The sequence below is a fragment of the Erinaceus europaeus genome, chromosome 18 (genome assembly GCF_950295315.1).
Source record: "Erinaceus europaeus chromosome 18, mEriEur2.1, whole genome shotgun sequence".
Classification (NCBI taxonomy): domain Eukaryota; kingdom Metazoa; phylum Chordata; class Mammalia; order Eulipotyphla; family Erinaceidae; genus Erinaceus; species Erinaceus europaeus.
This window is the reverse complement of record NC_080179.1, coordinates 30,008,352-30,030,156: the sequence shown is the minus strand read 5'-3', so window position 1 is coordinate 30,030,156 and position 21,805 is coordinate 30,008,352. Positions and strand designations below refer to the sequence as shown.

Here is a 21,805-nt window from a genome sequence, read left to right as displayed (position 1 = left end):
CACATAACTCTGAATGTAAAGTCAACCAGTGCATTTGACATGTTCCCTCCTGTCAACAATGGTTGCGTTTATAATTACCAGGAGTTAAATGTGCCTTGAATTTGTATTTTGTTTTGTTATCTTGATTTCACTTGTCTTTTTTTTTCTCTAGTTGAGTATATTATAAAATCTCCAGTAAGAAAAAAACTCTCCAAAGGAAGCACTCAAAATATTGAGAAATAGGGCAGCTAATATCTCTATTAATTAGAAATAGCATAAGACCTTCCTTTGGTATATCTACATGTTAAGTAGCTCAGAGCATCTGTTGTATATGACAGAAAAAACTAAATCTTAAGCACTTACTCTTCCAACCCAGCCAGTGGTGCTCTCTTCAGTGCGCTGCCGTCCCTAAGAAATTTAAAAGACAGGTGAAATGACTAATTGCATTGCTTAAGTGCAATTTGGGGCAGTAGAAGCAAACTTCACTTGTTATAAAATAATTAAAAACTATCTCCATTCATGTATTTTTAATTCATATGTTCTCTTTTAAAAAATATCTGTTCATTGGATAGAAATAGCCAGAAATTGAGCTGGGGGGAAAGAGAGAGGGGAGGGGTGCGGAGAGGGAGGGAGAGGAGGGAGAGAGAGAGAGAGAGAAAGAAACAAAGAAACACCTGCAGCCCTGCTTCACCACTCTTGAAGATTTCCGCCTGCAGGTGGGGACTGGGATCTTGGACCTTGATCCTTGCTCATTGTAACATGTGCTCTCTACTAGGTGTGCCACACTCTGGCCCTCATATGCTTTCTGTGATTACCTTAGATCTATTACTACCTTAGATAATTTTCTATTATTACCTCTCTTGCCTAGAGCTCTCTCCAGAGTATATGCCCTGGAAGCATCACTGGTATTTTCAATTCATCATGTACACAACTGAAGATAACGCAATTTTACTTTCCCTCTATTTCCACCAACTTGTTCTTCCTCTTTCATTCTTCTCCTACTTAGTAGCTTCCATACACCCAAACTGGAAGCCTGAGAAACTTTCTAGACTCCTACACTTCTCAGCCATCTGTCTCAACCTGTCATCTACCTTTTTGACTTCTCCCATCTCCATTATTAGTGGCTTTGCTCATGCCTGGTTAGGTTTCACTTGATCTATTGCCTGGATCTCCTGTTTGGAGATCATGTGATGCTTTTCCTTTCAGTCTTCAACATACTTAACCCCCAGCTGGCTTGATTTGAAACCAATAGATCTATCTCCTGATGATCCTCTTCTACTTAAAACTTTGAAAGAACTTTCCTGTTTTACCTGGTAAATCTCAACATGTCATAGGCTGAGCCTTAACCTCTAACTCAGTTTTCACCATTGATTCTTTCCACCAAGCCTTATTTCTATGTCCTCTCAACCTAGTTCCTATATTTCCTAAGCAATTCATAGTGGATACCATGGCACAGCCTCTGCTTTTAGGTTCTTCATGCTCTTACCTATCCCATATATGACATTTTATTTTATTTGTTTGTTTTTTCTTTTTTCTAATTTTTTAATCTTTGTTTATTGGATAGAGAGCCAGGAATTGAGAGGGAAGTGGGAGATAGAGAGGGAGAGAGACATCTGAAGCCCTGCTTCACCACTTGTGAAGCTTTCCTCCTGTTGGGGACCGGGGACTCGAACCTGGGTCCTTGAGCATTGTAACAGGTGTGCTCAACCAGGTGTGCCACCACCTGGCCCCATATATGGCATTTTATACAAGATTGTTTCAGGTCTTTCCTACTGAGCCTGCTTCTAGTCTGTTTAAGAAATGGTAGCTATGGGTGGGGGTAGATAGCATAATGGTTATGCAAAGAGACTCTCATGCCTGAGGCTCCAGATGTCCCAGGTTAAATCCCCCATACCACCATAAATCAGAGCTGAGCAGTGCTCTGGTTTAGAAAAAAAAAAAAGACTTCAGAAAAAAAAATTATCTTTATTTATTTGCTAGAGACAGCCAAAAGTTGAGAGGGATATATATATATATATATATATATATATATATATGGAGAGAGAGAGAGAGAGAGAGAGAAAGACTTGCAGTCCTGCTTCACCACTTGTGAAGCTTTCTTCCTGCAAGTTGGGACTCGGAGCTCAAACCTGGGTCACTCAGCATTGTAACATGTGCTCTCAACCAGGTATGCCAATGCTTGGCTCCTTAATATTGCCTTTTTAAAGTGTATTTCCCATTATAACATAGACATTTTGAGGACAGACATGCTATCCGTTTTGTTTGTTTGTTTGTTTTTCTCATGGTCCAGGGTTTAATACAGAGATTGGAATGTAGTAGCTATTTAAAATCTGCTCCATAAATAAATAGAGAATCGACATACTCTGTGCTCAAGATTGTGAAAGAATCTGTCCCTGTTCAGCCAGGATGGGAGTGGAGAGGGAGGCATAACCTGTCCCTAGGGAATGTATGTACATATGTATGCATGTATGATTCTTTAAAAGAAAAAGCAGCTTACAAATATATGCCAACAAACCTTCCCCAGATTTTACTCTCTTGAGGCAGTTATTAGTTCTTATCTATCAATTTGTATGAAGATATGGTCTCCTTATTGGAAATCCCCAGCAGTTCAAGGATTTGCACTAGTGTTGATTTCAATGTTGCCACCCTCTCGGTCTGCTAACTATCACTTAAGGTCAAAAGTATTTTTCTGTCTAAAGATAGTCACAGTATAGAAATAGATTTTTAGCTTCTTATACCTGCTTTGTTTCTTACTTACTTAGCCAGTCATTTGCCATTATTACCTGTATTTTCTCTGTTGAAATATACTTCACTGAACTCATAGTTTCTGACCCAGCAGCCTACCCCCTTTCTTTTCTTTTTTTTTTTTTTCCCCTTTATTTTCAAAGACAAGACCTTGTGTATGTGTGACTTCACTACTCCCTGACGTTCTTTTTCCATTTGGAGAGAGAGAGAGAAAGGGAAAGGGGGTGGGGGGAGAGCTTTAAAGCTTTAATTCCCAGTTGTTGCCAGGGCTCTAATTGGAAATGTCCTACCAGGTGAGGCATCTCCCTTCCCCCTTTTCTAAATTATGGAAAGTAAGTCCATATTCTGGTTGTCCAGTCACTCCCACTTCCTTCTCAAATAACAGTGTAAATGACTAAAATACTATGACGAAAGAGGGAAAATGAAATAGAAACATCAGGTAGTCTAAAAGTTAATCAAGACTCATCCACTTTGGGGTGACAGACTGGGGGTGTCAGACACAGAGTTAGAAATAATACAAATACAAATTTCATTTCCTGATTCCCAAATATTCACTATGTCTTTTTTCATAGAACTTTACAGTCATATATATCTTTAAAGAAGTGTTCCCGTTCAGCTTTACCACTAAGCAATTCCACAGTCCATTGGGTTGATCATAGTCACAAATATCCATGATCGAATAGTTCTGAATCCTCCGAAGCCACTGCAATGAAATCCTTTCTTTTGTCACCCACGTCACACCACACAAGTAGTGATCCCTAGAGAAGGAAGATGGAATGAAGTTGAGTTAGAAAGAAGTAAAAAAGGAAGGAGAGTGAGAGAGACAATATCTCCAGATCATGGCAGAAAACAGTTTACTCAGTAATATCAATCTTTAATGAGCTATAAGAAGTTAAATGGACATAAATATATAAATAATAGTAATTTACCTTTTGTTAATGCTTACAATTTATAATTTTATTGTAAATGGAAATCAACCAACAGCAAAAACTGTGAATATCAAGCACTGGCTTAGCACACATGAATCTCTAGTAGAGCACTTGATATAAATCAGAAACTCATGAAAAGTTTGTGATATGCAGCACAGATTTTTGGCCTCTTTTTGTGATCTCAATAGCTCTGTCCTTAGAATTCACAGGTCACTTTCAGTCTACACTCTCTTAAAAAACAAGAAATCATACAATAAACATTTATTGAGCATTTGGTAGCCCCTCTGCAGGCACTTCGGAATCCTCCTTTTAAGGTTGAGAAGACCTATTCTTAATAATATCTGGTCTCCACAGAAAACCTGAGGCCAAGGATGTGGCTTGACTTAAAAAAGCATGAAGTCCTGAATTTGACCATAGGAATCACATCTGGCAGAGTTCTCTCTCTCATTAACAATTTTTTTTTTCTTTAAAGAAATGCCTATCAGCCCAGGCAGTGGTGTATCCAGTTGAGTGCACATTAGAGTGCACATGGGTTCAAGCCCAAGGTTCCCACCTACATAGGGTAAGCTGCTTTTTCTTCTTCTTCCTCTTCCTCTTCTTCTTCTTCCTCTTCCTCTCCTCCTTCTCCTTCCCCTTCCCCTTCCCCTTCCCCTTCCCCTTCCCCACCCCTTCCCCTCCTCCTCCTCCTCCTCCTCCTCCTCCTCCTCCTCCTCCTCCTTCTTCTTCTTCTTCTTCTTCTTCTTCTTCTTCTTCTTCTCCTCCTTCTCCTTCTTCTTCTTCTCACTCTCACTTCCAGCTCAGGCCCTTTTCTTTCTTTCTTTTTAATATTTTTTAAAATTTTTTTATTATCTTTATTTGATAGAGACAGCCAGAAATCAAGAAGGAAAGAGGTGATAGAAAGGGATAGAGGCAGAGAGACACCTGCAGCCTTGCTTCACCACTTGCAAAGATTTCCCCCTGCAGGTGGGGACTAGGGGCTCAAACACGGGTCCTTGCTCACTGTAATGTGTGCACTCAACCAGGTGCACCACCATCTGGCCCCTCTTTTAAATATTTTATTTGTTTATTATTGGATAGAGACAGGGAGAAATTGAGAGGGGATAGGGAGATAGAGAGGGATAAAGACAAAGAGAGACACCTACAGCCCTACTTCACCACTTTTGAAGCTTTCCCCCTGCAGGTGGGGACCAGGGGCTTGAACCTGGGGCCTTGGGCACTGTAATGTAAGCGCTTAACCAGGTGCGCCACTGCCTGGCCCCGTGCTAAGCTTCTTAAGAGGTGTGGCAGTGATGGTGTCTCTCCCTCTCTGTCTCCTCTTCCCTCTTGATTTCTCTGTCTCAATCCAATAAATATAAAAATAAAAGAAAACCCAATCCTCTCAGCCACTTCAAAGTGTCACATGGATAAATTCTCCACTTCAGTTCTTTATTCTGCTTTTTAAGAACCTATATTATCTCTGGTATATCCAACATTTGGTTAAGAGTACTTAGGGTTTCCCCAATTGCCTCCTTTTGTTAAAAAATAAATGCCACCTTTTAACTTCCTTCAGTTTTACTATATGTCTCCTGTTTAATGAGACTTTCTTGGGAACCCCTCCTTCTACACCTCTTTTGGTGTAGAATCTTTTGGCACTTCCATGAACTGCCAGGCTGCAGGGACTTGGAGAGTGAATGTATCTCTGGTATACAGGGACACAAACAGCAAATAGCCTAATCCTTCTGCATTGTACTTAATGCAGAGGAGCTGAGTATAAAAAGGAATAGGTAAATAAATATTTCTAGGCAAAGGACAAGGAATAATGAAACACAAGATGAAACTGAAACCTTTTGAAACTAATCTTTGCAGAACGCAGTTTAAAAAAATCTTGTTAAGGGCAAGTTAAAAAAAAGGCAGCAAAAGACAATGGATAAAAAATGAATCAGTGTGTCACTGGATACAGTACGTGTTTGCCATGTACTTGGCTTAGGGTCATATAAGAGTGATGTTGTGGTGTCTCCCTCTCTGTGTTTTGTTCTGTCTCTATATCTGAAGGGGAAGAAAGGGCATCATTGCCTTTGAAACTCTGAGACACGAAATTCATTTACTTTCCACATGTCATGAAGTGTGATTCATTGTTTCTTTTTCCTTCCCAACCATTCAAAATGTAAAAACTATTCTAATTGTGGACATATAAAAATGGGGATGATCTGCTTGATAGACCCTCCTGTGCTGGTCCCTAAATCTACATCAGGACTTAGGCTTTTACATCAAAACCCTTTATAAATCTAATGAAAATTCTATGACTTTTGAGAAGAAAACATAGCTTCTCCAAACACTTCCTAGAATCTGTGTGCATTTATCCTTTTCTACTGTGACCTACTAGGAGAGGAAGAGAGCTCTTTAATATAATTATTAACATGCCTGACTTACCTGCTACTAAGTAGATTTATCTAGTTCAAGTCATAAATTATATTTGTGGTTCAGAGATCAGCAATAAAAAAGTAACCTTCCAACATTTGAAAACATTGAGTAATGACATTAGCACATATACCAGGGCACTCTGACATGCATCTCACATCTTTTCTGGTCTTTTCTAAATCAAAGTTCATAAATGTTTATTGTCCACTATCTTTGTCATTCTCTATAGCCCAAGATGTACTCTGAACCCAGTGAGTGCTCAATAAAGCTGTTTACTAGCACCGGGCAGCTAGCTATAAGTTCTCTAATAAACATATTTTGGGGGAGTCAGGCAGTGGTGTACCTGGTTAAGTGCACACATTACAGTGAACAAGGATGCAGATTTAAACCCCTGGTCCCCACCTGCAGAGGGAAAGCTTTACAAGTGGTGAAGCAAGGCTGCAGGTGTCTCCCTGTCTCTCTCCCTCTCTATCTCCCTCTTCCCTCTGAACTTCTTTTTTATCTTTATCCAATAATAAACAAAAATATATTTTTCTTTGTATAATCTTTATTTGTTTATTGCATAGAGACAACCAGAAATTGAGAGGAATGGGTTAGGAAGAGAGGAAGAGAGACAGAGAAACATCTGCAGCCCTGCTTCACCACTTGTGAAGCTTTCCCTCTGCAGGTGGGGACCAGGGGCTTGAACCTGAGTCCTTGTGCACTGTAACATATGAGCTCAGCCAGGTGTAAACAAAAAAATGTAAAGATAAAGAACATATTTTGATCAGTTTTTCTTTAGGACTTAGAATTAAGGAATAAGAAGAAGAGGGTGTATAAACCAAAATCACTGAGTTCTTTGTATAAGATAAACTCTTAAATTTTTCATCCTAAAGAGTTTATGTACATAAAAGACTGGGAGGGGGTGGAATACAACAAGCAAGGCTATCAGTGCATGGCCTGATGCATGCATGGCATGCTGGTTTTATTCTTCAGATATTGGGTAGGATATGCTTATGTAATGGCATGGGTCAGGGAGCCTGCCTTGTGTCCCTAGGTTAGATACAGGAATTCAGTACACCCATCTGGAATAGAATTCTTCCATGGGGAATATGGGTGATTTTAATATAAAGTGATAGAATAGTTTCTGGATATAATAATGGGAGTCTACACCCATGGGGGAATCCACATGTGCCAGGAACTGTTCTAACTGTTTAACACAAGCTCCCACCTCTCCATGAAATGTAAGCCAAATAAAAGCATGTTTTGAAGATAAGGAAATAATGACGTGCTGAGTACTTAAGTAATTTGCTCAGTGTCCCACAACTGGGAACTGCTGAAGGCAGGACCAAGTTGCTGGCTTCAGATTTCCTGCTCTCAGCTGTCCCTGAGTAGATCCTCCACCCATCCCTTTGGGAAACATTTAGTGAACTTTACCCTCTAGTTTCTTTTCAGAATAACACTTTCACTAGATGAAATCTATGTATTCCTAGAGAACTGTATAAACAGAATAACTGAATTTTATAAAGCAAACCATATTCAAATGCACTGAGAAAGACAAAATTTTGAAAAAACAAGCCATAGGGAATCCCTGTAAAGTACCTGCCTGTCTTATTATCACAATACCATGAAGTAGACATTTAATATCTGTTGAGTGACTTTAATTCTCCAAACTTGTGTAAATATGCCTCTTTGATACCTTAAGGATATTTAAAATAAGGTACATACTACTAACTAGAAAGAATATTGGAGAGAAAAATGCTACCAAGAGCAACTGCAGACGGTGAGTGATTAATTCAGTGAATCACCCAAGGAAGCAGGCGTTCTGCCAGTGCTGGCCTTGGGCTCCATGCCACCCTCTGCTCTGATAGGCATGCCAACCCTCCTGGGGCCGCTGACAGATCGTTGAGGAGAGGGATGGGCACAGTGAAATGGAGCAGATCTGAGGGGTGGGTTCCCATACCATGGGAACTCTTAATCTACTTTCCTTCTTGCAGGTGTTACTAGTATCCAGGGTATTTTGGTCAGTTAATTTATCTCCTACAAGAAAATACCAGACTCTGATGTCCCTACTTTATAAACAAAAATTACTAATATTTCAGAGGAGATTATGAAAATTCTTAATTTCAGGATTTAGACTAAGAATAGGAGTGGGTGTGTAAGAACTGGAGGGCGGGGTAGGTCAAAATTGTGTGTGATGGCCTCTCAGGATATTCAGCAGATGTTGGGTGGAGTTACTCCTTAGAATGTGTCCTACCCAATTATCTAATTTTAGGCCACAGAATTTGCAAATGACTGCAAGACAATAAGGAGCAATTACTATACATGATAATTTTAATAAAGTCATCTTTGAGATGACTATGTAAATGACTATGTAAAGGATTTCACACAAAGTCACAGATATAACATCTCATTCATCCATTCACTCATCCATCAATGCATCACCCATTTATTTTTCTACATGTTCTGTATGTATGTATTCCAGGTACTCTGCCACTCACTGGAGATATTATTGTAAGTCTGACCCCAATCTATAAAACTAATTTGCTTCAGCCCATCAAGAGGGTACACTGCTCTAAGTAAAGCTATTAAGAGACTTGATTTTATATGTTGTTTTCTCTCACATTGTATGTTGTTTTCTCTCACATTTTTGAGCTAACAAATCTGATCAATTTGGTCTCTAATTTGGGCACTGATGGAGGCTGTTTCTGATGCAGTTTGAGGGGCAGGCTGTTGGAAGACTAACCTGGATACTCTTTTCATTCATAATGAGGGAAGCCTATTATAAAAATATTATAAAATGGAAAATATATTTTTCAAACAGTTTAGTTTATTATTGGATATAGATAGAAAGAAATTGAGGGGGAAGAGGGAGATAGAGAGGGAGAGAGACAGGGAGACACCTGCAGCCTTGCTTCACCACTTGTAAAGCTTTCCCTCTGCAGGTGGGGGCCAGGGGCTTGAATCTGCATTCTTGTTCACTGTAATGTGTGCACTTAACCAGGTACACCACTGCTTGACTCCCCCAAAATATGTTTATTAGAGAACTTATAGCTAGTTGCTTGGTGCTGGTGAACAGCTTTATTGAGCACTCACTGGGTTCAGAGTACATCTTGGGCTATAGAGAATGACAAAGATAGTGGAGGATAAATTGTTTATTTAATCAGCACAACCCTTTCACACTACATAACAGAGCATTTACTCTAAAATGCTCTCAACAGCACTTTTACATTACTGGCTATACAGGAAAGGCCAAAAATAAAAAAGCAATGTACACAATAGAAAGTGCAGCCCTCAAGACTACCATGGATATTAGCACAGGCCCTGTGATGGCTTTGCAGAGCTGAAGCAGCAGGGTCTCTGGAACTAGGGAATTATAAGGGAGCACAGCAGAGAGTGCTAAGCAGTTTAACTTGCCTAGATTAGCTTCACCCTTCTGGAACTTTGAATGAACCATGAAACAGCAGCACATAAGTTAGAATATTTTTTCCCTAAGGAAGATCTCAAGCCTGGTTGTAGAAAACCTGGGGTCTTACTGGCAATAACAGATACCAGAGCCGGATTAGAAATTTCCTACACCACACATTCCCTTGGCACATCTAAAAAGCATTTGTTCATAAATTAAGCTCCATATAAAATATCCACAGAGAGCTGAGCTGGTGAGTGGTGAGAGAAGTCTGAACTAGAGTGTAGTTTTAAGTTTTGTGATAACAAGGATAGTTGCTCAGTGATAGGGTGCATGCTTTGCATTTATAAGGCTCTGGGCTCAATCCCCAGCAGATAAAAAATAAGGACTTAGTGCTTAATATCCATAGGAAGAAAAATAACAAATCAACTGTTTTCTGAGTCAATTCAGAACTATAACTTATAAAGGGATTTCTAAGTGGGGAAGACTCCTCTTTTCTGTAAATGTCGATGGAAGTGGCAATTTGGAGGACATATGGGGGAACAATAAGACAACCTGAGAAGAGTGAGTAGTGTGGTACAGAGGCCCCTAGCCACAGGACGTACTAAGTGCACTTAAATTTGATAACAAAAACCTCCTGTCTGTCAAGTGGAGGTTTCCAACAACGTCCCGAATCCCACACATGTGCTGTGTGGTATTAAGCAGATGAATTCACTTCTCTACACTTCAGTTCTCTCACCTGTGCCTCAAAGTGTACATGTGCCAAGCTGTGTGAAGAACCTGTATAGGCTCTGTCTAAACTCCTGAGAATGCTGAGGGGATAAAAGAGAAAAGAACTGGGCCTACTACCTGAGTAGTTATCTATTTGTTTTCTGCACTGGATTTTGTGTTTCATCTCACTCAAATAGAGTTTTCAGGTTCTTAAAATGGTTTGTAAGCCACTGGTTTGTAAGCTGACAGCCATTTCCAGGGGGCTGGTGATAACTCAGAAGAGCACACAACTTCCCATGGATGAGGCCCTGGGTTCAAGCCTGGGACCATGTGGGGACATTATGGAACCAGTAGAGTTCCACAGATGATGGAACTGTGCTGTGATGTCACCTTTCTCTGCTTTTACTAATTCTAAAACAAAAAGAATGAATAGACTTGTCCAAGACTAGTAGTATACAATATATGTGGAACCCCAATGCACTTAAAAATTAATAGGAAAGGGGGTCAGGTGGTAGCACAGTGGGTGCGAGCACATAGTGTGATGCACAAGGACCCACACAAGGATCCTGGTTCAAGCCCCTGGCTCCCCACCTGCAGGTTTTTTTTTCACAAGCGGTTCAAGCCTGGGACATTCTGGAACCAGGAGAGTTCCACAGATGATGGAACTGCAATTGTCTTTCTTCCCCCTCTCTATCTTCCCATCTTCTCTTAAATTCATTCTTTCCTATCCAGCAGCAACAACAACAGTGGAAAAAAGATGGCCTCCAGGAGCTGTGGATTTGTGGTGTAGGCACGGAGCCCCAGCATTAACACTGGAGCAAAAATAAATAATTAAAAAAAAATTTAAAAAGAAAAAAAGATTAGTAGGAAATAGCAGAAGGGTTATACAGAAAGATTTTCATGCCTGAAGCTCCCAAATTCCAGGTCCAATCCCCAGCACCAATAAGCCAGAGCTGTGCAGTGCTATGGAAAGTGGGAGGGAAAAAGGGTGAGGCAGTGGGACACTTGGTTGAGTACACAAGACCCAGTGGGTAAATATTAGGGTGGGCAAGGGGCTTCATGAGTTCATGAGCAGTGAAACAGTGTTCAGATCTCTCTCTCTCTCTCTCTCTCTGTCTCTCCCCTTCTTTATCACCTTTTCCCCTTCAATTTTTCTGTTCTATCAACTTGAGAAAAAGGAAAAAGTGGCTGCCAGGAGCAGTGGATTTATAGTGCAAGTGCCAGCAAAAACTCTTACGGTAAAGAAAGAGGAGAGGAGGGAGAAGGAGAGGCAGCAGAAGCAGCAGAAGCAGCAGAAGCAGTAGCAGGGAAAGAAGCAGAAAAAGGAAATAAGAAAGAGGGAGAAGAATAATGGGAGGAGAAAGAGGAGGAGAGAGTACTAGGAGGGGCAGGAGAAGGAGAAGGAAGGAAAAGAGGGAGGAAGGGAAAAAGGGAGAGAAGGAAGAAAGAGCTGAATCCATTCATATCTAGATTTAGTATTTTTCAGAGCAGAAACGCATGGCTCATTTCCTGTGATCAAAAGGTCATCCCCAACACCAAGGCTCTTGTCCTGAACACCTTAAGCTTTCCACTCTCTGTATTCCTTAAACCTCAGTGCTTTTCTTCCTCAATATGCCTATTGGAATCATATCTCCATCCTTAAGGATGTTTTCTTTGAGCCCCCCGTCATGAAAAAAAAAAACACATTCTGACATCCTATAAATGACTGCCGCTATGTTTATGCCTCTGTCCTGTTTGGTTTTGATGTCATTTATTGGAATATTTTATATTATATTTATATTTTAAGTGCTAGAGTAGCAGAAGCTTAGCACTAAGTTGTTTGTGAAATATTCCATTAATGTTAATTGAGGAGATAGTTGGAAAGCACTAAATAACAGATTTTAGACTTAAATTTCTGTGTCCTTGAATAAACTCAGGGGGGAAATAAAGATTTCCCTAGGAAGGAGAGGCTACTACAGATAGTTCTAAACAAGACAATGAGTGAGCAACCACAGAGCAAAGTGTCCAGCATGATTGATGGTGAAAATGCAAGTCAGTGGTCTGGAAGAAGTGCAGTGGATAAAACATTCAACTCTCAAGCATGAGGTCCCAAGTTCAATCCCCAACAGCACATGTACCAAGTGGTGTCTGGTTCCTTCCTTCTCTCCTCCTATCTTTCTCACGAATAAGTAAATAAAGAGAGAGAGAGGCAAAGAATACAAGTCAGATAAAGAGGATGCTAATCCACTGCTCTGTAACAATATTGTGAATCTGAAGGCATTAGCAGAATCCATAATGAGGGAGGCACCTAGAAGGATGTTCATCAGCTCTTTTTTCCTATTCTGCTACACAGGATTAAATACTGACTCCTGCTTGGTCTTTTTCTTAACCTCTAAGGCTTTGTCTTATGTGTCTAATAGACATTTAACTCTAAAGGGTTTTTGCACTTGATGTTTTGTACTTGATGGTGGTGCTAGGGACTAAACTTGAGACCACTGAAGCTCAGAGGGCTGAAGAGTCTTATGTTAACTATTATACTATCTCCCCAGCCCAAGGAACATTCATTTTTTAATGTTGTCCCTAGAGGGTGTGGAATAGTTTACAAACCAAGTAACTGAGTTAAGAAATTTACCCCAGAGAGGACCTAGTGGGAGCTGAACTATTATGTGGAAAACTGGAAAATGTAACACATATACAAACTACTATAATTTACTGTCTCCTGTAATCCATTAATCTCCCAATAAAGAAAAGAAAGAATGGAAGAAAGAAAGAAAGAAAGAAAGAAAGAAAGAAAGAAAGAAAGAAAGAAAGAGAGAGGAAATTTACCCATTCGAAACCGAAGCAGGAGCAGTGATTTGTACAGAAGTCAAATTGTTGTCTGGGCTAGCGGTATCAGTATTTACAACAAACAACTTTACAGTTGGATTCGTAGCTCCAGCCTATGGAAGAAAATCAAAAAATTGGTATTGAAAAAAATTACATTGTTATGTATGCTTAAAACAGTATAAAATATTTGCTTGGTGATCATAAAACTATGACTAACACATTTGACAACTTTATACAGATAATATGAGCCTAAGGGAATATCATGAAATGCAAACTTTTCATATTCAGCCAGAAGCATTTTATGTGTATAGTATATGATTTGAAAAAGCAAAGAACTCCTATTTAAATAGTGATATACCTACTACATACAAAGATAAACTTCTGAAAAATCAACTATTATTGTAGAGGTGTTCTCTGGCTCTGTACGATAAGGAGTTTTTATTAACTAGCCACTAGGAAGAGTACCTTAGGTTCAGTCAGACACAATTCACTAGGAAAATTAGTTTACTTAACCCTGGACCCAATGAACCTAGTAGTTAGGAAGCCAGAATTTTCCCTCCAAGTCCAGGTTGGCCATTTTTGTGTTCTACAATCAATATTATGACAGAAATCTATGAAAACTTTTTAAGTATATACACAGATCTTTGACTGACAAATAAATTAGAAATACTTTAGTGAGAATATTTTATGGTTTTCCTAGATTCACTCCAATAACTCTTTCACTGAGAATACATTTCCATATTTAGTATCTGATCATTAAAAAGGAAAAAAAATCTCAGACATCTATCACAGGGAGATGAAATATTGTACCCATGTGTCAATAACTGCACTATAATTCATTAACCCCCCCATAGAGAAAAAATAATAATAACTTTCCCAGTCTTCTTAAATGCAGCCCTTCAACAAAGCAAACTGAATGAATTGATAAAGATAAGCATACCCTTCTCAAATTACTTACAGCAAAAATGTTTTGCTATTATATTTTCCTTCATGAAATACTATAGCTGTAATTATTGTAATAATTTTCTAAAATATTTCTTTCTAAATTCATTCTTTATAAATCCCTTTGTTTCAACTTTCATAAACATACAAGACTATTTCAAGAATAGTCTTGAAAACCTATGACATTATTATTCCACATGTAAGACTTGTAAAATTTATATTAGTGCCGGGAGTCGGGCTGTAGCGCAGCGGGTTAAGCGCAGGTGGCGCAAAGCACAAGGACCGGCATAAGGATCCCGGTTCGAACTCTGGCTCCCCACCTGCAGGGGAGTCCCTTCACAGGCGATGAAGCAGGTCTGCAGGTGTCTATCTTTCTCTCCTCCTCCCTGTCTTCCCCTCCTCTCTCCATTTCTCTCTGTCCTATCCAACAACGACAACAACAATAATAATTACAACAATAAAACAACAAGGGCAACAAAAGGAAATAAATAAAATAAATATTTAAAAAAATTTATATTAGTGCCAAGTCTACAATAGCACCACGAACACAAGTCACGTATCCTGTTAATTAGTAATACAATCTGATATATAACTATGCTTTTCAACTTCATCTAGGGCACATTCCAACTTCCATAAATGAGAAGAGTTTCTGATTCAATTACAGTCTCTCTTTTCTGCCATTCAAACATTTTCATTCCCCCTACCTCTTTCAAAAGCATTTTCCCCATCTTTTTCAGCTTGTCATTCCTCAAAGTTTTTGGAGAAATTACAAAACCTTAAATCACACTCTTTCCTGGGATAATAAAAATACTTTAAAATTGCCAGATGCTGTTGACTTCAGCAAGAGTAATCACAGCAAGCTGTTGAAGAGAGACTGACAATATTTTCATTAGCAGGAAAGGATTAAATGAAACCATTCTCTTCCCATCAAATCACGGAATCACTATGTGAATTAGAGCACAGACCTTTGGATATGGAACCCGAATAGTCTTTGGGTACTGTAGTGACTCATTATAGTAAAAGGAGTATTCAATAAGTGGGACACCGGTGTCGTTAAATTGGGCATATGCTAAAAAACTGCCATTTGGAGACCACCACAGAGCAGAGTAAGAACCAAAGATTTCCTCTGAAAAAAAAGAAAAAGAAAAAAGAAAGACATAAATTGTTGTTAGAAGAAATAGCAGATACATTGGCTTTAACATTCAAAATATTGTTCTCATTAGCTTTAGTAATTATAGTAGAGTTCAACTAATGAACCACTTTGCATTTGCTGGGATTCCAAAATCAGAGTAATACAAATGAATAAAAATAAAATCTTCAAGGATAGATCTGGATTGTAAAAATAAGTAACCTGTTGGACATTTTAGAATATTTTAACACACAATTTTTAATATAAACTCTACATTTTTTCCTTTATCTTATAATCCTCTAAATTTATGCTGCAAAACATACTAAAAGTAAATTTCACACAAGGGACTGATTCTCCTTTCTAATTTTCAAACAGTCAACATGCCAGAATACTCTCTCCAACTGGGCTCATTTTGTACTGAGCCCACAGGGTCCTGGTGGGTGGTGTGTAGCTCCAGGCTATCAAATCAATATGGTGCCCAGAGTTTACTACTCTTGGCACAAACAAGGTGTGGGAAGGATGGATTTAGGATGGCAAGAAGTTCCATGAGACCCCTACTGAGAAACATTTCTTTTGCCTAGCTCAGAAACTGAAGACTACTTTGGATTAACACCCTCCACTGGTATATAAACTGATGTGTTTGGGAAGAAGGTCAGGGAGGGAAGCAAATGAAAGAAAAGATCTTGCTTTCTCAAACACTGTCAGATGCATTCTCCATCCTATATTTATTATGGAGTCTTTGCAAGGATATCAAGTCTCTTGCTTTTAAAGTAGCAAAATCCTTTATCAGTTGTGGAAGCAGTGTTCAAATAGATGAGATGGTAAGCTCCCTCCAGTATGGCTGGGATTGGACTTGAGCCTGGGTCACATTCAGGCACCTTCCCAGGTGACTATTTTAAATGAATACTTATTTATTTAGATTTTTTTTTCATAAGACAGAGAGAAATTAAGAAGAGAAGGGGAGATAGAGAGCAAAAGAGAAAGACAGAAACCTGTAACATTGCTTCACCATTTGTGAAGTGTCTTCCCCCAACATGTGGGGACTGGGACCTTGAACCTGGGCTTTTCCGCACTGTAATGTGTGCCCAACCATGTGCTAACCAGTGTGCAACCACTTGGTCCCTTATATTCCCATTTGGTGTTTTTTTTTTTTAATGCAAATCTAGCCTACAAATCTCATTTTTTACTATGAGTGTAAAGATAAAAGCAAGAGCATAGCAGCTCGAATTTTCAGTTTTAGAAAGCCTTCTATCTCAATCACTTTTCTGATGCTTAAGAGCTCTTTACAAGTTTCTTCCAAATGTTTTTCAATAGCTACAGTAATAGTAATAGAATCAGTAGTAACAAAAATATTGAATAAATGCATTGCTATCATCATGATGAACAGCTGATAGTTACTGAATGCTAACTATGTGCCAGAGATTGATAAGCAATTGGCATCTACTATCAAGGATAATCTTCACAATAACTCATTGCACAGATGAGAAAAGTGAGGCAGGTTGACCTAAAGAAAATAATTAATTTGCACAGGGATACAGTGCCAATAATTGATAGACTCGAGAATAATCACATTTGTCTACCTTGAAGCCATGTTTTTCTTTCCCTTGACCTATTCCTTTTCTGTTTCAGAACTACTAGTAATAGAAGGCACTCTATTTCTAAAGCCAACTACTGTTTTATACCTGTATTTAGTTACATTTATGTATCACTCTAGAATTTGGAAAAAAAAAAAACAATCTAAATTTCCACAAAAATTTCTGGGTCAGTCTATTCTGAGTTCATTTTTGAAAAGATACTGTGGACTCAAATGACAGAATGAATTGCATGAGATAAATAGTATGACATGGGTCTTTTGATTCCACATAACATTAATTTCTCACTAAGAAGTTCTCTACAGAATGAGTGATAATGTCTTATTCCTTTTTTTTTCATAATTTATTCATGAGAAAGGAGGAGAGAGAGAAAGAACTAGACATTACTCTGATACATGTGCTGCTGGGGATTGAACACAGGACTGCATGGTTGAGAATCCAGTACTTTATCCACTCTGCCACCTCCAAGACCACATGTGTCTCACTCCTTATTACTTCTACTCACTGACTCTAGCGTAAGACCAAAATATCATCACATCTATACTTTAGCAAGCAAATTTTTATTTTATTTAAAGTATGGGTAGTAAAAATTATTCCATGTTTTGAAATATAGAAGTGCTAAAGGGGGTGGGAGTTGGGCAGGAGCACAGCGGGTTAAGCACACATGTGCAAAGCTTAAGAACTGGCATAAGGATCTTGGTTGGAGCCCCCCCCCCCCCGGCTCCCCACCTGCAGGGGAGTCGATTCACAAGCAGTGAAGCAGGTTTGCAAGTGTCTATCTTTCTCTCCCCCCTCTCTGTCTTACCCTCCTCTCTTCATTTCTCTCTGTCCTATCCAACAACAATGACATCAACAACAATGACATCAATAACAAAAAAAAAAAAAGCGCTAAAGTGGGTGGGAGTGATAGCATAATGTTTATTCAAAGAGACTCTCATGCCTGAGGTTCCAAAGTCCCAAATTCAGTCCCCCATAGGATCATAAGCTAGAGCTGAACAGTGGTCTGGTGGAGGAAAGAAAAGAAAGGAAACGAAAGTATTAACGTCATTATAAAACTGTATCTGATTAAGATCAAATGTCCTGATAATGAAGAAACTATGGGTAGGGAGAGCAGAGAACTAAAAAGAACTGAACAAGACTTTCAGGTCTTCCTGGTAGAATACTGGTTATGAGCCCAGGTGTCTACGGCTCTCGTATCCCTAATTCTTTTTTTTTTTATTCAAGAAAGGATTAATTAAAAAAACCATAGGGTAGGAGGGGTACAACTCCACACAATTCCCACCACCCAATCTCCATATCCCACCCCCTCCCCTGATAGCTTTCCCATTCTCTATCCCTCTGTATCCCTAAATCTTAACTACCCACAATCTTATGGTGCCCTTTCCCCATACCTTCCTGAAACATCCTTTAGCCCTAGTGTCCTTCAGGTAGAGCACAAAATTTGAGCTCAATAGCTGCCATTTTTTGTCATCTTTGTCTTCATCTCTGGGCTGAATTCCTCAAGAGCAGTAGGTGGGTGGCATTTATCTCTGTGTCCCTGCCACTGCAGCTCACAGGTGGTTGGCATGAAATTTTCCTACATCACCAAAGTCAACACTGCTATTTCAGGGGTGGTGGTGATGGTAAAAGAACAAACCTTGCATCTTTGTTCTTTTACTTATGAATGTATAAGGTGTCAAATGTACTTGGAAGTGCTCTGTCTTCCAAAATTATTCCTCTATTCCTTCTCATCCTTACTCAAACCAAAATTCTCAGTATCTGCTCTGGAGTATATAAACTGCATTCATGCTAAGTAAATGCCATGTAAATGGCTTTATAAAATAAAATTACCCTCAATTAGAATATAATGACACAATACATAGTGAAAACAGATCAAGTAAGAGAGAAAGCTACTTGAGAACATGAGATAGGATCAGGGCATACATCCCAGAGTATGGGTTCCTCTGTGAACTTCACAAGATAGCTCATGGCCACATCAGAACTTTGTAGCTTTTTTTTTTTTTTTTTACTTATGCATTTACAGACTGTCAAGCATGCTTGTCTGATCCCAGTAAGTCTCTATTGCTGAATCAGGATCATCTATTGAGAGCAAGGATTTCATACAGAGAGAAACAGCAGTGTTTTTTTGTTTTCCTCAGTAGGGACCATTCCTTAAACGTACAAATACATTTGTAGAGAATTTCCTGTAAGAAATAAAACCTGCTTTTGGAAGAGCCTTCTGCTATTATTTACTTTCAATGTTAGCTGTGTTCTTGCCAGGGAGAGAAAAGAAGAGTGTCATGGCTTTGGCATAAAGCTTAACCTGACTCACTAAAGGGATCCTAGGGGCAATGTTGTATTATTGAATTGTCAGAAAATCATGACATATACTTCAAAAATGTGTCATGACTTTTCTGACAACCCAATATTAAAGAATGTCATAAATGAATTAAATATATTTAAATATGTGAATTTGCCTGGGTTCTTTTATGCCTTGCTTTGCTAGAACTATGATCATCCAGTGCTTATTTATTCATAACAAATATTTTTTATTAAAAGGTTTTTCAATCTCTAAGTGGCTACTGATAATGAATTTCATTATGAGTTTTAATCAAATACTTATTTCTGGCCCATGGAAATTTATCTTTCTTTTACTGTGATTTTGCTGGGCAATGAACTCAGGGCTTCACACATACAATATCATGGAATGGCCTCCTGGAACCAATTTTTTTTTTTTTTTTTTATTTAGCGGATAGTGACATTTCAGCATCACTACACCATCCATAAAACTCCTGAAGTGCTTTCCACACTACTCTTATGTCATGCTAAAGCTACAGTAAACCAAATGCTTCCCCAGGTGAGCTATCTCCTGGACTTTCAATGTGACTTTTGGTTGTTGTTCTAATGTTATGCCTTTAATTGAACTGAGCAAGAACCAAATTAAATCATGAAGGAAAACATTTAAAAGATTGATGAAGGAATAGGATTCAAGTAAAGATGCTTCTTTAATAAACATGAAAAAATCTTGTAAATGGTTAGAGCTCTCTTAAAATTCCTTTTTTAAAATTTTTATTTATGTATGTATTCCCTTTTGTTGCCCTTATTGTTTTATTGTTGTTGTAGTTATTATTGTTGTTATTGATGTCGTCATTGTCGAAATGGAGAGAGAAATGGAGAAAGAAGGGGAAGACAGAGAGGGGGAGAGAAAGATACCTCCAGACCTGCTTCACCGCTTGTGAAGCGACTCCCCTGCAGGTGGGGAGCCTGGGGCTCAACCCAGATCCTTAAGCTGGTCCTTATGATTCGTGCCACCTGTGCTTAGTCAGCTGCACTACCTTACGACTCTCAAAATTCCTCCCCACCACCACCACCACTAGAGCTATTACTGGGGCTTGGTGCCTGCACTACTAATCCACTGCTCCTGGAGGCCGTTTTTTTCCCTTGTTGTATATCATTTTTGTTACTTCTGTCATTGTTGTTGATGTCGTCGTTATTGGATAGGACAGAGAGAGATCGAGAGAGGAGGGGAAGACAGAGGGGGAGAGAAAGATAGACACCTGCAGACCTGCTTCACCACTTGTGAGGTGAACCCCCTGCAGCTGGGGAACTGGGGCTCAAACTAGGATCCTTAAGCTGGTCCTTGCACTTTGCACCATGTGCGCTTAAACCACTGCGCTACCCTGCCCCCTGAAATTCCTTTTACTTTGGCAACTATATACATGAATTGTTTTTCTGATGTTTTTAAAGTTTCTTTTTTAAAATTTTATTAGTGATAATATTTATTTACAAAAATTTTACAAAATTACATGTCAACAAGGGTATAATTCCACACCATTCCTACCACTAGGGTTCTGAATCACCAATTCCTCTATTGCAAGCCACCATAGTTCTCCTAAGATTGCAGACATGGGCTATCATCTCTACAACTATCTGTCTATATTTTTAAAAATATATTTTTATTTTATTTTAATGAGAAAGAGATATAGAGGGAAAGATACAGAGAGAGACAGACCAGAACACTGCTCAGCTCTGGCTTATGGTGGGGCTGAGAATTGAACCTGGGACCTCAGAGACTCAGGCATGAGGATCTTTTGCATAACCCCTATGCTATTTCCCCAGTTCTACATTTGTTTTTTAAGTTTCTAAATTGTTTTTCAAATCTTTCTAAAACCCTTTATCCTAGATGAGAGAGGTAACATTTTGTAATATTTTCATTGTTTCTTCGTCTCTTTTTCCTAAGCCTTTCTAGTTAATTTTCTCTTTTTTAAAAAATATGAATTTATGATCTAAGATCAAATGAACACAGTCCTTTATAAAATAGACATTTTCCTTGATGCTACTTTCCAACCTCCAGATAATTATATCAACTTTGGAATGTTGTGGGAGTATACAGCTCTCCTTAGTCCTTTCTGGTATAGGTAGACCTGGTTAGAAAAAGATCTGATGTTAATCTGGAGGTATTTATGCTCCAGTAAAGCAGAAAAAATCTGCCTACACAGAAAAGCTCTTTGTAGGGGAAGAGGGAAGACAATAGAAGCATTGAAATACAATGAGAACACAAGCAGTCCCAGCTACTGCTAAGGAAATGCTTGGTTTGCTAGCTACCTGCTGGTGTGAGAGCTTTGAAGAGATTTGACATTAAAAAAATAAATAAATAAAAAGTGACTTATGCTAAATAGCACTGGATTACCCCTTGTTTAAAAGGTAAAAAAAAAATCTGACTTGAAAAAAGAAATATGTTCAAAATCTTTACCTTCATAGACCCAGTCAGTTATTCCATTATATATTTCATTTTCTTTACCAATCCATGTGATCCTCTGACTGGGCAAATTCGGTTCATTTTTAACATATACATCATTGTTCCACACATATGCCTAAAACAGATAGAGAAAAATACACTGATGAATAATAATTCTTTGTACTATATTTTATCCTGGAGTTTGAGGGGGGAATCTATCAATAATTTTATCAAATTTTATTTCTAAAAATTTTCATACAAGTGTAGTGATTAGCTTAGGTTATTCAAATTAAGATGAAAAATCACTTACTCCCTCTCATACATTTTTTCTTTTGTTTTTGATTTTCCTTTTTTTTTTTTGTTGCCCTTGTTTTTTTTTTATTGTTGTAGTTAATATTGTTGTTGTTGTTGATGTCGTTGTTGTTGGATAGGACAGAGAGAAATGGAGAGAGGAGGGGAAGACAGAATGGGGAA

General features: G+C 38.6%; 1 protein-coding gene across 3 annotated transcripts in view; it reads right to left on the bottom strand.

The window, feature by feature from the left end:
- The window catches only part of DPP4 (dipeptidyl peptidase 4), a 105,688-nt gene that overhangs the window by 35,314 nt on the left and 48,569 nt on the right, over positions 1-21,805 (bottom strand). For all 3 annotated transcript variants that reach the window (XM_060177814.1, XM_060177812.1, XM_060177813.1), the window contains exons 8-12: positions 21,347-21,467; positions 14,859-15,019; positions 12,952-13,064; positions 3,347-3,482; positions 343-387 (exon numbers count right to left, since the gene is read on the bottom strand). In XM_060177814.1, the coding sequence (XP_060033797.1) occupies positions 343-387; positions 3,347-3,482; positions 12,952-13,064; positions 14,859-15,019; positions 21,347-21,467 (576 nt within the window). The remainder of the gene's footprint in view (positions 1-342; positions 388-3,346; positions 3,483-12,951; positions 13,065-14,858; positions 15,020-21,346; positions 21,468-21,805) is intronic.